At 39.2% G+C, this 16,688-nt stretch overlaps 1 protein-coding gene across 1 annotated transcript in view; it reads left to right on the top strand.

Moving 5' to 3' along the window:
- Positions 1-16,688, top strand: part of LOC109927725 (cilia and flagella-associated protein 47-like) — a 413,667-nt gene that overhangs the window by 141,286 nt on the left and 255,693 nt on the right. Inside the window, exons 39-41 of the mRNA XM_048603110.1 lie at positions 3,020-3,170; positions 3,874-3,962; positions 9,774-9,887. Coding sequence (XP_048459067.1) covers positions 3,020-3,170; positions 3,874-3,962; positions 9,774-9,887 — 354 coding nt within the window. The remainder of the gene's footprint in view (positions 1-3,019; positions 3,171-3,873; positions 3,963-9,773; positions 9,888-16,688) is intronic.

Here is a 16,688-nt window from a genome sequence, read left to right as displayed (position 1 = left end):
TTGAAGGATATGATTTCAAATAAATTCATGGCCATAGTTGCCTTGACAGTCAATGACAGTGCTGTCCTTGTCTGTCTCTGGTGCTACAGGTCTATCTGTAAGAGGTTAACATGGCACACACATTGTCACTGTTGGAAGTGAGAGAAATACTCCCTGATGACCCTGGGTGGATAAGGCTTTAAGCCACAAAACAGAAACCATTCAGCCCTTTGAGCAAACACTGCTATTCATGAAGACCATAGCTGATCTGTTTGTGCTTTGAACTCCACATTCTCATCAACCTCTATAACCTTTGATTCCTTTGTCTAAAAAGGATATAGTTACAACATTTAAAAGGCATCTGAATGGGTATATGAAAAGGAAGAGTTGAGAGGGATATGGACCAAATGCTGGCAAATGGGACTAGATTAATTTAGGATATCCAGCTGGCATGGATGAGTTGGACTGAAGGGTCTGTTTCCATGCTGTACACCTCTATGACTCTAAGGACCTATCACCTCTGTTTTAAAAATATTCAATGACCCCACTTCTACCATCTTCTGAGGCAGAGAGTTCCCAAGTTGCACAACCCTCCGAGAGAAAACAAATTCTCCTGATCTCTCTCTGAGAGCGGTGACCCTTAATTTTAATCCCTAGAATCAAATGCTTCAGTCAAGTTGCCTGTCATTCCCCTGAACTCCAGTAGAAACAAATTAAGACACTCCAATCTTTCCTGTTAAGCCAGCCCACTCTTTCCAAGTATCACTCAAGCAAACCTTCTCTGAATGAGCTCCTAATCATTTATAATTCTTAAATAAGGAGACCAAAACTACACAAAATTCAAGATGTGGTCTTACTAGTGCTCTGTATTATTAAACATAACATCCTTACTTTATGTTCAATTCCTTTCATAATAAAAGGTAACATACCACTAGCCTTCCAACTTACTTGCTGTACATCTCAATTGACTTTTTGTGATTTAAGCTCAAGAACACTTAAACCACTAAGCACCTTGGAATTCTGCAATCTCCATTTAAGTAAGACTATGTTTTTTCAGTCTTCCTGTCAAAATGAGCAACTTCACATATTTCTGCATTATACTCCATCTACAAGATTTTTGCTTAATTGATATTCATATCTTATGAAAACTCCTTATGTCTTCTTCACAACATACTTTCCAACTATCTTTGTGTCAACTGCAACCTTAGCAACAATGCCTTTGCTCCTTACATCTAAGTAATTGAAGTAAATTGTAAAAATTTGAGGCTCCAACACAGGCTCCCGTGGGACTCGGATCATTCACATCCTGTCAATCAGACACAGATAAATTTATGCCTTCTGTCTGTTTCCTGCCAACTAGCCAATCTTTCATCTGTGCTAAAGAAGAAGGGTTACTGGACCCGAAACATTAACTCTGCTTTGTCTGCATAGACACTGCCAGATGTCCTGAGTTTTTCTGTCAATTTCTTTTTTGTTTGTAACTATGCTAATGTGTTTTTATCTTCTACCATACCCTTCGATGTGCATCTTATCAAATGTCTCTCAAAATCCAAGTACAGTACCTCTGCATGCACCCCTTTATCCCAGCACCTATTATTCCTTCAAAGAGGAAGAGTAGTAAGGGTCTGGAATGCACTGCCTGGGAGGGTAGTTGAGGTGGGCAATGTCACAACCTTTAAAAAGTACTTAGAATGCAGTCTGGAAGCAGGCCATTTGGCCCATACCAAACCACTGAACAGCACCCCACCCAGAACCAAACCCCTACTGTATCCCCATAGCCCTTCATTTCTCATGGCCAATCCACCTAGCCTGCACATCTTTGTACTGTGGGAGGAAACCCATGCAGACCCAGGGCAAACATACAAACTGCACATAGTCACCCAAGGGTGGAATTGAATCCAGGTTCCTGGTGCTGTGAGGCAGGAGTGCTAACCACTGAGCCACCATGCTGCTCCTGGACGGGGCACTTGGAATGTCATTACATTCAAAGCTATGGCCCTAGTGCTGGAAGGTGGGACTGTGTGGATTTAGTGCATCTTTGGCAATATAGAGTCGATGAGTTGAAGGGCCTCTATGGTACAGTATTATTCAATGATAAGTCTAATAAATTGCTAAAACTAATTTCCTCTGCATGAAACCATGCTGACTTTTCCTGATTATCACTTATTTTTCTAAGTGTGTGGCTATAACCTCTTTAATGATCAATTCAAACACCTACCCCATGATAGACATCAAATTAACTGCCGGATAGTTTCTCACTTGCTTCCTCCCTAGGGTTTTTCTTTGCTAATTTCCAGCCTGAGAGAACCTTTTAAGAATCTAGGGTATTTTGGAAAATTAACACCAACACCTTTGCTGTCTCGTGAGGTACCTCACTTCAGACTGTATGATGCAATCCATCTGGACATGGAGAGCTTGCTGCTGATAACCCTTCTTCCCCTCCTCCTGCACCACCCGCAGATTTCTTGATCAATGCCTGGCAACTTCTAGAATGCAGATTCACATCTCCTGGCTGCACAGAATTGCTTTGACTGTTTCAAAATGTAACTTTACCTGTTGAAACTTAGACATAGTAGAACAATCTAGAATAAAGTCAGCCCTATATTTGGTTTCTTCAATCGAAACAAGTGTCTCCAGGTTGGCCTAAACACCTAGGCTGTCCTATTTGCATATTTAAGGGACCCAATTTAATTGGCTTTAAATTCAACTACCAAGAAAAGGCAGACATTTCTGATTATTTTCTGTTTTGACCAATACTTGAATTAGATCGCAATAGCACTCACAATGGCAGACCCATTGTAAGAGCATATTCCTTATATTTGAATAAAATTTGTGTGTGATAAAAACTAAAGTCGAAATTGAGATAGAATGCTTGTGAAGACTCAATCATATTGGCATTGTCTTCTGAGTATGTGCCAGTGGCATAAGCTTTACCCAATATTGGCTACGTATTGGAACATTTTGAATGCCCTACCCGTGTTTTTCTGTACGTTATATTGATCCATTTGATTGGTGAATTGTCAACATTTCTTTTAAACAGGAGTCATGTTGATTTAAGTGTAGAATTCAAAAGCCGGTTCTTGAAGCCGGTAGAAGCTTTGCTAATTTTTGCATCAAGGTTGGGGAAAGGAGTAGCAGCCGCTACAACTACATTTTTACTGATCTCACAAATCAATGGCGTTAATCCTACTGTAAGTGAACACTAATATATCACTTTATCAATTTACTAATATATCAACTTATGTGTATGCATTAATTTAAAAACTTTTGGAGTTTTTTGATGAATCTTATTGTTCAGTATAAATAACATTGCTTTGCAAATTGAATGATGCTGTCTAACAATGTCACATTGTTAATATTTCATTCCATTCAATGCACTTACTAGTAATGTAATTGTTTTGACTTACCATATGATTGGCCTGCTCAGCATTTGTTTGATGACAGTGATAAGGACAGCCGAGGAGGAAGATTGTTTATATGATTCCTAGTAATTGCCTGACATTTTCAATTGCAGCGACTACTATTGATTTTTCAATTGAGCTTGGGTGGGAAACTGTCCTTGGTAACTGCTGCTTTCTGTGCCATGACCATACTGAGGAATAGTGTCATGATGCATTTTGAAAATGCAACCGTTCAAACTTATTATTTTTACTTCTTACTTTTTTTCTTTTAATTCATGTACTTTTGAGATTGTGAAAATACCCATAATGGGCCAACCTTATCACTGGTTATGTTAAAAAGAAATGCTTTTGTACCATCCCCAACTCAGTTTTGAGAAATATCTTATTTGTGCACTGTTTATACTTATTTTGTTGAGCACAATACTTTTATTTTGTCAGTGTTTTGTATATAATTGTGCTGTTTGAATTGAGTTTTCTTCCTTCCAATTTTCAGGATACTTTTAAATGTGAATCTCCATGCTATAAGCAGAAAATAATGCAGTTAAACATTTCCAACCCCTTAAATTTAAGGGGACTTTTCAGGTATGTCTGAATTGATAAACATACAAACATCTAAAGTAAAAGCCATCTGATAAGATGATATTCTAATATATAAGGTAAATACATTTTTGTATATGAATTTTTCTGTGCCAGGAATTTGATGACAGTGAGAATTCAGTGCAGAGGGGAAAGGAAATGCTAATTTTACTTTTTACCTGCCTCCAATGGTTAATGTTTTTCTTCCGTCTCCAAGCTCAGCTAATAGTTACGACTTAAGTAAATTAGTAACTTAAACCAGATACATAAATTAACAAAGAATAATTAATTCAATTAGAATAACTAGATAAGCCAATGAATAGAACCAATAGTCAATTCAAATATCTTATCAAATAAATAGTTAGATGGGCAGTCAGGGAGAATATGTAAAAAGCTTTGTGATTCTGGACAGCCATATCTATGATAAGTAAGTGTATCTTGAGAAACTCAGCTTACACCTGGAGTTCGAGATGCAGATGTTGTAGGAATAAGGGAGTGGTCAAGCTATCTGGACTCTGTTCCAAGAGAACTTTCAAGTTGGTGAGTGGTGAGGGACAGGGAGGTGCAACAGAGAGTCAGGCAGTTATGAGGATCTAGAATGCAGTGATGGAAGAGTCTCAGCCCTCAACAATGAACGATAGGTATGAGGTACTTGCTTCCTGTACGGATGAGAACAAAGATTTCAGGCTGGATGGTGAATCTGATCATAACACTACGATGCAGGAGGCCATTCATATGGGCAGAGTGAAAAGGAACGTGGCAGTGACAGGTGAAAGTACAGCCATGGAAATGGTGTTCTCCAATGCTGCGACCAGGAGTTTCAAAGGTTGTTCCACTGTTTGGTGCAAAGATTAAAGATACATCTTTTGTGCAGGATGGACTGGGAGTGGAAGGAACCTGTTGGCATGGCCCATGTAGGAACCAATGGCACAGGTAGTACTAGGAATGATGTTCTGGTGAGTTTGAAGTCTAAATTAACAGGCAGAACATTACAAGTTAATAATCTCTGGATTTGTTACCAAAGCCATGTTCAATTTGACATTGCAATAAATAGATTAGAGGTTTAATTGTGTGGCTGGTGAAGTGACGTAGGAGGCAGGATTTCACTTAAAGAACCACTGGCATCAGTACAGTTCCACTGGGAAGGTCACCACTTAAATTAAACTGGGTCCATTGTTCCAGTGAATCCAAGTACTACACCAGAGACGGGAGATGGAGTAATAAACAGATAAGGGTTTGGGGCTGTGGGGAAGTGGTGCTGATGGGTCAGGATGTGACACGGAGGCTATCAAAGAAAATCAGGCATTTGTGACTGAACAGATATCAGGTAAAATTAGAGTCAAAACTGAAATCACATTATTGCTTATCAAAATGACTGATTTCACAAAGCAAATTAAATCAATCAATAACATAAATAAATGTAATAGGAATGATTGAATAGCTATTGCAGAAATAAGGCTGCAAAGTTACCCAGGTTAGGTACTTAATATTAAAGGATGCTTAACTTTTCAAATAAATTGGCAACATGGAAAAGAGGAATGAGCAGCCTGGTAATCAATGATGGGAAGAAAATCAATAAAGAGAAAGTAACTTAGAAAATCAATCAGTCATTTCATTTGGATGGAGCTAGAAAATAGCAAAAGGCAGAAAACATTGATGAAAATCTTTCTAAACCTCCTAACTATGGTTGCAGTGCAGGGCAGGGTATAAATCAGGAAATTAGAAGGTCAGGTAGTAAGTGTAATAAACCAATACGGAACTTCTTGATATCTAGTCTGGGGACACCAAATTTATAATAATAGTCTTGGGGCTGCATAAAAAGAATGATTTCAAGGTCAATACAGTTGCTACATTTCTCGCTATAGCCCATGTGAGTAGGCTTGTGGTCTCCATAGCTTTGAAGGACAAATTGGCTCGGTAGATTGGGAAAGCATATGGGAAGGAAGCACTAAAAGAATGAAGTCATAATTTGGAATAAATATACATATTTTATGGGTTAAAAACCTGACACGAAAAATGGGTCAACCGTGGCTAATAAGAGTTGAAGCTGAGAAGGGGACAACAAACTGGCCCAGTTAAAACAGTTGTGAAATGTATTTTGGGACCAGTTCAAAATAAATTGAACCTTTTGCTCTCTGGTTGGCTATATCCAATTGGTAACAGTTGGTACTGGTTACTGGCCATTTTGTGTGTACTGGATGAAAGTAATTGATCCTTGTTGCTGTGCAGTTGAATTTCCTAACTTAAAAACAATTGGCACTGTTTGCTGGCCAGTTAACTATTACTAATCACTGGCTAGCTTTTCCCAGCTGAAAAAGAAGTAGCATGCCCCAGTTGAACTTAACTTATCAGAAAGGGAATTATGGGACCCGCCACAAACAAACTAAGGCCTTGTACATCAACATAGTGATGTGTGCAATCTGAAAACTAATGAAGAAACTGAACGAGAGTCTGACTGCGGCAGCAAACTTCAAATCTTAACTTGGATAACAAATGAAATCAAATGTTAATTAAAACATTAATGAATCCTATTCATAGATGTGTCCTTTAGAAAATTTATATATAACCTAATAGATCTATTCCTGTTTAAGTCCTGCACTTTATCAGAGATATAGTTTCCATCTTCTTCGTTTTTTTTGTCGCATCCTCCACCCTTGGCCCTGAACGGTTATGGAGGTAGCACACTGGTGGGCAGAGAGAAGAAAAAGATATGTGAGGATTTTAGTTGACTTTATACAGCAAAGCAGAAAGGATGTTCTAACAAAATTACAGCATAATTTCAAAGCAGAAACAAACGTGTTGCCTAAATAAACTACTCTGATTTATTCCGCACTATATACTTGTCCACAACATCTGAAATAAAAAATGCAAGAGCATAAAAATTAGAGACAACACGTTATGGAGCCGGAAAAACACAGCAGGCCAGGCAGCATCAGAGGAGCAGGAAAGTTGCAGTTTTGGGTCAGGACCCTTCTTCAGAAATTTCTGAAAATGGGTCCTGACCCAAAACGTCAACTTTCCCACTCCTCTGATGTTACCTGGCCTGCTGTGTTCCTCTAGCTGCATACTGTTTCGTCTCTGACTCCAACATCTGCAGTTCTTCTTATCTCTTGTTTAGTCAGCATAAAAATTAGTTTCTTAACTGCCCAGTGACTACATACCTGCAGGACTTTGTGGAAATTTGACTCTAGTCTTCTGTCTCTTTGCCTCTTTGTCTGTCCATCTCTCTTTTTCTACTTTTTTTCCCTGTCTCTCTCTCTCTCCCCTCTATCTTTCTTTCTCTCTTTCTGACTCTGTCTCTCTCCCCACCTGTCCCAAACCCCATCACCCTCTCCCACTCTCCAACCACACTATATGCCTCTTAGAAGTTTGAGATTTCAATCTAACTGTCCCTGCTGAATGCCATTTTCAAAGGTTAATCAGCTCAATGTGTCACTTATACTGATCGATCAACACACAACTGAAGTGGTTAATCTAATTTTAAGATGGGGAGAACTTTCAAGAACAGGCATTGAAAACACAGTGAGCCATTGAGGTTCCCCACATTAGGGGCTATTCCAGGTAGGTTCCCACTGAGGGTCAGGATTATGCTTATGGCCATCTGTTTTGCTTCAGGGAGAAGTAAGTCATGACTGGTCACAGCTGATAGAATGATGTGTGGAATGAGTTGTGGTTGGATTTCCCAGTTGTTCCTAAAATATACCTCCTTTCCCAGTTAGATACAGCTGCAGCCTTGAATTAGTTTCAATTATTTTTCCTCCTGGAAGACAGTATTAAATTAAAGGAACAGACTGACAATATCTCCAAAAAGGAAAGTCAACTAAGATTCACAGGATTTTGGAATTCAGCAACGAGGTTGATAAGGAAATAAAAGTAGGCAGGCTGTAACGAGCAGGATAACTCCAAGATCAGTATTTGAGCTTAGAAATTTTTAGTCTATATTAATGACTTAGATGAGGCAACTGTGTGTGACATTTCCAAGTTTGATAATACAAAGTTAGGCATGAAAGTAAGAAGTGAGTAGGATACAGAAAGACTCCAGAAGGATAATGACAGATTGGGTACATAAGCAAGAATGTAACAAATGGAATTACAGTTTGAAGTGTGAAAGTATCCATCCAATTATTTTGTGGGCTAACTAATAAAGCAGGGTACCTTTGAATAGTGAGAGACTGAAAAATATTGGCATTTGGAGGAATCTAGATGTCCTTACACAATGAATCACATTAAGTTAGCATGCAGGTACAACAACAATTAGAAAGGCAGAAAGTATGTCAGTTTTTCTCACAACGAACGGAGAGTAACGAAGTATTAGCACAATTAGACAGGGCACTAGTAAGGCTGCACCTGAAGTAGACTATTCGAAGAACTTGTGTCTTCTTTGAAGAAAGGATGTAATTGACCTTGAGGAGAGACAACCTGATTGCACGATAGCTGATTTCTGAGATGGTGATTATCCAATGAGGAGAGATTGAGAAATTTAGATCTATACTCCTTGAGGTTTAGAAGAATAAGAGGTGATTCTACTGAAACATCTATCCTGAAAATCTCTTAAGAATTTTATGCCAACAGAATATTTCTGTAGGCTTGTGAATCTAGAAAACAAAGTTACAGTCTTGGAGTATAGATTTGGTCATTTAGGGTTGAAATGAGGAGAAATTTTTGACTGTGAACCTTTGGAAGTCTCGACCTCAAAGAACTGTAGATGCTCAGTCACTGAATACATTTAAGACAGAAATTGATTGAATTTTATGTACTAACAGAATTATGGTATATCGGGATAATGCAGGAAGGTGGAGTTGAGGTAAGGTTGATGGTCAGCCATGAACTTGTAAATAATAGCAGGCTCAAAAGGTCAAATCATCCATTACTGCTACTCCCCTTTCTTGTGTTCTTATGTAAAACTTCCATTTTGCTCCATGCCATGTAGGTGTGCATATGTTTACATAAAGACTTGATATATTTTATAAATCTTTTTCACAGTGGAAATTATCCAAGCATTATTGAAAAATAAAATTGTGATACTTGTATCAAAAATGAGTATGTTTTCAAATTGATCTGCTTATTCAGACAAAACTAATTAATCATCTATAACATTTTTACACTTGTGCCAATTTGGATCTGGCAATGTCAATGAGACAAACCAAGGCACCTTTCTCTGTGTATAGAGTTTATTAGCTACTCAGTCATATAGCTCATTCCATACATTTGTCCCACTCATTCCCCTTTTTATACCTACACAGACAATTAATTAATCTATTAACCTCAATCGTCCACTCAACTACTTGGTATGTGGTCAGCATATGTCTATTTGAAGACTCTGATGTATGTGGACAGTCATTGGTGTTAAATATAACCTGCTAAATACATAGTGATTAATTACAAAAAATTATTCATTTTCTAAATAGGGGAGAAATATCAGAAAAAAAATTTGAACTATGATGTACTTTAGCAAATTGCTTGCATCAAGCTTTATTACAAAAAAGTCCTGATAATAAGTCATATTTGCTCACCTGCAGCAGGTAGGTTTTAAGAGTGCAATAACTTAGCTTGCAAAGGAACTAATGAAGTTAAATTTCTTTCGGGGTTTTCTTCATCTTCCACACTACCTGCAGCAGAAGAGCTGTAGGAATCCTGGATCAATGGCCTGGGCATCAAAGTTTCTGTAGCTTCTCTGCAAAAGTTACTGCAGATGAACAGAAGAGCCTCCAAATTCACTTACAAAATCTTTTGAGTTCAATCTTCTGTTTAAGGTTTTGAAACATTACTGAGATAGTCGTGAATATTTTACACAAACAGTACTGTTTTCCTTTCTAGGATAGTACTGCTGCAAACCCAGATCAGTCTTTTTAAGACTGAGGATATTGCATGCATTACAGCCTTACTTGATAAAGTGAAGATGCAAAATCAAAAGTCTAAAGTAACATTTAGGTAAGTTTTAAACTAAATTAGATTGATTAAGTAATTTATTTTCTTGTCCAATTAATTGCTTTTTCAGTTGCTTTTCAATTGATGACAATGTAACTAGAAAGTCAACGGTTGAATTTAATTCTGTACTTAATAATGCTTTCAAATCATTACCTCACAAGGATTATATAGAGTGTGTATTACAATCATAATCATAACAATTAAGAGTTGGAGCCTTGCAAACATCTTTGGAGTTTCTTGAAATGAGGTAATTTAGCCAATTGTGGTACATTTACGAATACTATGGATGAAATCTTGAATTGGAGTAATATAGGGATAAAGGAAGTGCTTCCCTATTCTGTAAGGTTCACTATTATGAGGAAGTGCATTTACTTCCTGATGACTGTGCCTTCAATTTAGGAAGTTTTTAAAAAATTTATTCTTGGGTATGTGTGTCATGGCATGACTAGCTTTTCTTGCCTATCCCTAGTTGTCATTTTGTTTGAGCCAAGGATTATGAATTATACAGAATACAGTTACAAATGCAAATTGTAAACCTGGTTTAGCATTCTGTTACAAAAGCAAGTGTAGTGGATGCTGAAAGTCTGAAAAAAAAAGCAAGAAATATTGGAAATACTCAGCAAGTCAAGCAACATATGTGGAGACAAACAGAAGTAAATTTTCAAGATAATAACCTTCCATCAGAACATATCTGACATTTAATATTCTATTGCTTTACTTGACTGACTTTTGACATCAAAAGGGGATTTTGCAGAACTTTGGCCAATGATATTTTCATTTTTCAAGAAACTGACCAGATTGGAAGACAGCATGGATTTAATAATCTATAGAAGAAATGTGGTCATTGAGAGTCTTACATTCTTCAGATGTGACATAGAATACAGCATTCGTTCTAGAGACTTCAAAGAGCACTGACATTTCAAAAGTTTTGAGAGCTTTCAGGAGTTTGTCACTGTGAAGTGGAAACTTTTCCATGTTACCCGATTTGTAGAGATGAGAAATCTGACAGCTTGTTGATTGTTTTCTGTCCCATGATGCTGATAGATGCTACAATATCAATGAGGGCATTTACGTTGTCACCATCATACATAGCAGGTTTTAGTGCCTGAAAGAGAGCCCAACAGTATATCTACTCTCATCTGCATCTACATTGGCTACATTTTCTCTTTTTTTCGTTGCAGCATGTGCATGGGGCACCACTCTGATGGTATTGATTTTTGTTGTTGAGTTCACTGATTAATGATGAATGCAAATAAAATGGTTGTGCATTCCATCAGCTTTGCCAACAACAGTATGTACTGTCTGTTGTGGGAAAGAACCACCATAGTGGAAAAGTGCTTTGAACAAGTCGCATTCAGATTCTTTGTAGGTGGCCATAGAATCATAGAGATCTATAGTTCAACCAAAGGCCCTTTGGCCCATGTTTTCCAGGCCAGTCAAAAACAATAATCTAACTATTCTAATCCCATAGCCTTGTGTCACTTGGCATTGCAAGTGCACATCTAGTGCACATGAGCAACGAATATTTAGAGTTTGCTTGTGACTGTTCTCTACTTCAGAACCTTTCGACTCATAAAATGGTACTGATGTGGCAGACTCGAGCAATGCTGCTTTTTGTCTTTCTGGCACAGTTGACTTGAGAAGCAGCCTTCAATTATTTTTGTTTTGATTTCCCATTTGACATGTTGGATAAACAGCCAAGGACTTTTTTCAAGTTTAGGGGAGTTTAAAAGTAAAGGGCATAGCTTTAAAATGAGAGAGGAAAGATTTAAAAAGGACACGAATGATAACCTTTTCACGCAGAGAGTAGTGCATATATAGAACAAGCTGCTAGAGGAGGTGGTGGAAGCTGGTACAATTACAACATTTAAAAGGCATCTGGGTGGGTACATGAAAAAGAAGGATTTAGAGGGATATGGGCCAAATGTTGGCAAATGGCACTTGGTCAGATTGGGATATCTGGTCAGCATGGATGAGTTGGACCGAAATGTCAGTTTCTATGCTGTATGACTCTATATTCAACATCACTGAAGTCACATTTGGTTGCTTGTTGCCAAATCACGTGCAATATTGATCATTTGCCTCATTTGCTTCTTGCTTAGTCTGTTGAAAGAGAGTTCATTTGCTGAGTTTAGTTTTCTTGGGTATAAAATAGTTAATTGTGCACCTTTTGTTGTATTCCTGCAGGTGTAAGTGTCTCAAAATATCTTCTGATCTTTTTCATGTCCTTAGTGAACACATAAGGTCTAACTTTCTTTAGTTATCTGTGATTGCAAAATCTGCCATTGTACTTTTAAAATTTTTCAGTCACCCCTGTTAATGTGGGAATACAGATGATGATTTTGAACGCTCATTGAATTCTGGCAGATTTGTATAGACAAAAAATCCTGATCAGTTGTGCAGCCATAGTGCCTGATCAAAGATCTGGCATTAAGTTCCTTTCAAAGAAAATTTTCCCTATTGATCTGAGATTATTTTTCTTTCTTCAGAGGGTTATTTTGGTGGGAACAGAGTGTGTATATCCTGCAGGCCTTTTTGTTGCTTATCCCGAGCTACAGCACCTCTTGTGTGTCTGACACCAGGGTACACTTGAATTTTGTTCCCTCTCAAAAATACAATCTTCCGAAAGCTTGATACCAGGTAGCATAGTTTCCTATTTGTCAGCATCTTCACTGTCATTGTGAAGTTTTAGTAAAGAAACAAAAAGATTTAGTAAGGAGTCAAACTGCTGCATGTACTGTTCAAACATGGATTTCTTTATTCTAATTCTAGTCTCCACCTGCTGGTACACCTGTAAATAAAAGCCTTAAGTGGAGAAAATCCAATTTTCAATGCACAGTAATTGGAATAGAATTTGGTTCTGCAGAATTTAATTATTTAAGTCAATTAATTCCGGTCTAGCTTGTAGTGCTTGATGCACCAAAGCACTGTCATGCACAAGGGGCGCTTCCTTCTCCTCCATGTCCTCATCTTCTCCCTTGGAAGACTGCTCCCATTCACCTAACTCCTCTCCACCCAACACATCATCTGATTAGTGGCTGCAGAAGCGCAAGGCACAGCACAGCAGAATGATGTGCCCCACTCTGTCTGGAGTATGTTGCAGCAACTCCCCCAACCCAGCCAGTTCAAGCAGTGGAACTGAATTTTCAACAGCCCCTATAGTCTGCTGCACTATAGCTTGGTCAAAGCTTTATTAGTATCAGATTGAAAAAAAACACATACAAAGAATCAAAGAGTAGTTGGAAACTAGTAGACTGGGAAATCTTTAAAGGCCAACAGAAAGCCACAAAAAAAGTTATAAAGAAAAGTAAGATAGATTATGAGAGTAAACTAGCTCAGAATATAAAAACAGGTAGCAAACGTTTCTATAAATATGTAAATCGTAAAAGAGTGGCAAAGGTAAACATTGGTCCTTTAGAGGATGAGAAGGTCAATTTAATAACTGGGAATGAGGAAATAGCCGAGACATTAAACAGTTATTTCGTATTGGTCTTCACAGTAGAAGACACAAATAACATGCCAAAAATTAATGGCAAGAAGGTTATAGCAGGCAAGGACCTAGAAACTATCATTACCACTAAGGAGGCAGTGCTGGGCAAGCTAATGGGGCTAAAGGTAGACAAGGCTCCTGGCCCTGATGAAATGTATCCCAGGGTACTAAAAGAGGTGGGAGAAATAGCAAATGCGCTAGTAATTATTTACCAAAATTCACTGGACTCTGGGGTGGTTCCCGCAGATTGGAAAACAGCCAATGTGACGCCACTGTTTAATAAAGGAAGTGGACAAAAAGCAGGTAACTATAGGCCAGTTAGCTTAACTTCGGTAGTGGGGAAAATGCTTGAATCTATCATTAAGGAAGAAATAGCAAGACATCTGGATATAAATTGTCCCATTGGGAACACCCAGCATGGGTTCATGAAGGGTAGGTCATGATTAACTAATTTGGTGGAATTCTTTGAGGACATTACTTGCATGGTGGACAATGGGGAACCTGTGGATGTGGTGTGTCTGGATTTCCAGAAGGCATTTGACAAGGTGTCACACCAAAGGCTGCCACAAAAGATAAAGTTGCATGGTATTACAGGTAATGTATTGGCATGGATAGAGGATTGTTTGACCAGTAGAAAGCAAAGAGTAGGGGTAAATGGGTGTTTTTCTGGTTGGCGGTCAGTGGCTAGTGGTATGCCTCAGGGATCAGTGTTGGGACCACAATTGTTTACAAATTACATAGATGATTTGGAGTTGGGGACTAAGTGTGGTGTGTCAAAATTTGCAGATGACACTAAGGTGAGTGGTGGAGAAAAGTGTGCAGAAGACACTGATAGTCTAAGTGAGTGGGCAAAGGTCTGGCAGATGGAGTACAATGTTGATAAGTGTGAGGTCATCCATTTTGGTAGGAATAACAGCAAAATGGACTATGTTTTAAATGGTAAAAAATTGCAGCACGCTGCTGTGCAGAGGGACTTGGGTGTCCTTGTGCATGAATCGCTAAAAGTAGGATTGCAGGTGCAGCAGGTAATTAAAAAGGCAAGTGGAATTTTGTCTGTCATTGCTGGATGGATGGAGTTTAAAAACAGGGAGGCTATGCTGCAGCTGTATAGAGTCCTGGTGAGGCCACACCTGGAGTACAGTGTACAGTTTTGGTCTCCTTACTTGAGACGAGATATACTAGCACTGGAGGGGGTGCAGAGGAGATTCACTGGGTTGATTCCAGAGTTGAAAGGGTTGGATTATGAGGAGAGACTGAGTAGACTGGGATTATACTCATTGGAATTCAGAAGAATGAGGGGAGATCTTACAGAAACATATAAGATTATGAAGGGAATAGATAAGGTGGAGGCAGGGAGGTTGTTTCTGCTAGCAGGTGAAACTAGGACTAGAAGGCATCGCCTCAAAATAATGGGAAGCAGATGTAGGACTGAGGTCAAGAGGAACTTCTTCACCCAAAGGGCTGTGAATCTGTGGAATTCCCTGCCCAGTGAAGCGGTTGAAGCTACCTCGCTGAATGTTTTTAAGGCAAGGCTAGATAAATTTTTGAACAGTAAATGAATTAAGGGTTATGGTGAGTGGGCGGGTAAGTGGAACTGAGTCTCAAAAAGATCAGCCATGATCTTCTTAAATGGCGGGGCAGGCTCGAGGGGCCAGATGGCCTACTCCTGCTCCTAGTTCTTGTGTTTTTATGTTCTAAAGCACAGGCAGCATTCTAGCTGTGCTTCGTTGTCAACTAATAGGTTGTGCAATGGTGTCATCAGCCATGATTGGAGTGGGAGGCCTTGTCCTACAGTAACCAGTCTTGTAATGCCAATGCATGCTCAAATACAGCAGGTACATGAGAGTCCTCTAGGATTTAGGATTCATGGAAGCTCCCAGGCTAGTGGGCACACACTTCCAGGAAGTAGAACCTTTGATTACATGTTACCTGATCATTAATGAATGGAATCTCTTTCTGTTGTTAAATTCCACAGCATTGCGATATGGTTCTCTCAGTGCCTTGTGTGTAGTCGATGACACCTTGCACCTGGTGAACCCAATTATGTTCCTGAATTCCACTGCCTGGGCATTGGTCACTGTCCTGATGCATTTGGGAATTCACAACTACACAGGTTATCCATTGCTCCCTGGAAGGAGATAGTTGCAGACAAATTCAAAGCAGCTATTGTTTTCACAGCCACTGGGAGAGAATGACCTCCCATTCCTGCAGCCCTCAGGCCACACTCTAACAACCAGCACAGTTCTGTCCCTGGAACTACAGAGGCTGCATCAATACTGTGCTTTGCTTATCACCAAGAAATAGATTGGATTGCGGAATACCTTGGCTCTGCTTTGTCCCTAATGCATCCTAAAGAGTCCTTTACTTATGACCTCCACCTGACCTGGGTGCTCCTCAGCCTCACAGCAGAATGCAGCCTCTCCAGGACTCATTGTTGTATCTGTTCTCCTGCCTTCACCCTTCTAGCAAGATAGCCACTATGATCAAAATCCCATTGTAGGTGGATCCATGGCTCCTACTGACAAGGACTCTGTCGAAAACATAAGAAACAGAACAGGTTCTTAGCTCAGAGAAGGATCAGTGCTGACATACCTTCATACACACACTACTCCATATAATAAGACAAAAGCAATGTATGACGTTCCCATCACTCTTGGGATAGCTACCTACTTGGTCACGATGCTGCACTAGCTGAGTGAACAAACAAAGAGCAGTCAGTTGGGATTGTTCCATGTCGTCTGAAGCCTCCCACTTTGGTCACACATTAACTATGGAAATTCTTATTGCATGTAGTGGCGTCCGTCATGATACTCTCAGTGCAGGTGTAGTGGGGATTGTTTCCTTATCCCACTGTGCCATTGGAGGCATCACAAGTGCTCATTGTGGCCAGAATCCAGCTCTTTTAAAGTGGATGGTAATAATGCCTGCTACATTGAGATCTCAGTGTGCAATTTGCAAAGACCAATAATATGGTGGGCATTACCTGTGACCAGTATTTCAACTCTAATCACTTTCGCACTGCAAGCATTTCACGTGTGTGATGAAATTATTGCAAAAGTATGTAATTGATGCCTTTGCCCTCTCAATATCCTGCTTTCCAACAGAAATGGAGCCTGAGCTTTTTCCCATAAACCTAACACCTTAGACACTGACCCTGGCAATTCCTAGTTACAGGTTGCTTTAAGGAATGCCATTTTGCACTCCTTCCTCCACCAAGAGTATCCATGTATCCTTTTACCTAGCCCATTTCCGCTCATTCCTCTATCATGTGGAACTCTGCCTCCAACATTTTTCTTTGCCTGTGAGCCTTGAGC

This window comes from Rhincodon typus, chromosome 11, assembly GCF_021869965.1.
Source record: "Rhincodon typus isolate 14 chromosome 11, sRhiTyp1.1, whole genome shotgun sequence".
Taxonomy (NCBI): domain Eukaryota; kingdom Metazoa; phylum Chordata; class Chondrichthyes; order Orectolobiformes; family Rhincodontidae; genus Rhincodon; species Rhincodon typus.
This window is presented reverse-complemented; position numbering and strand designations above follow the sequence as displayed.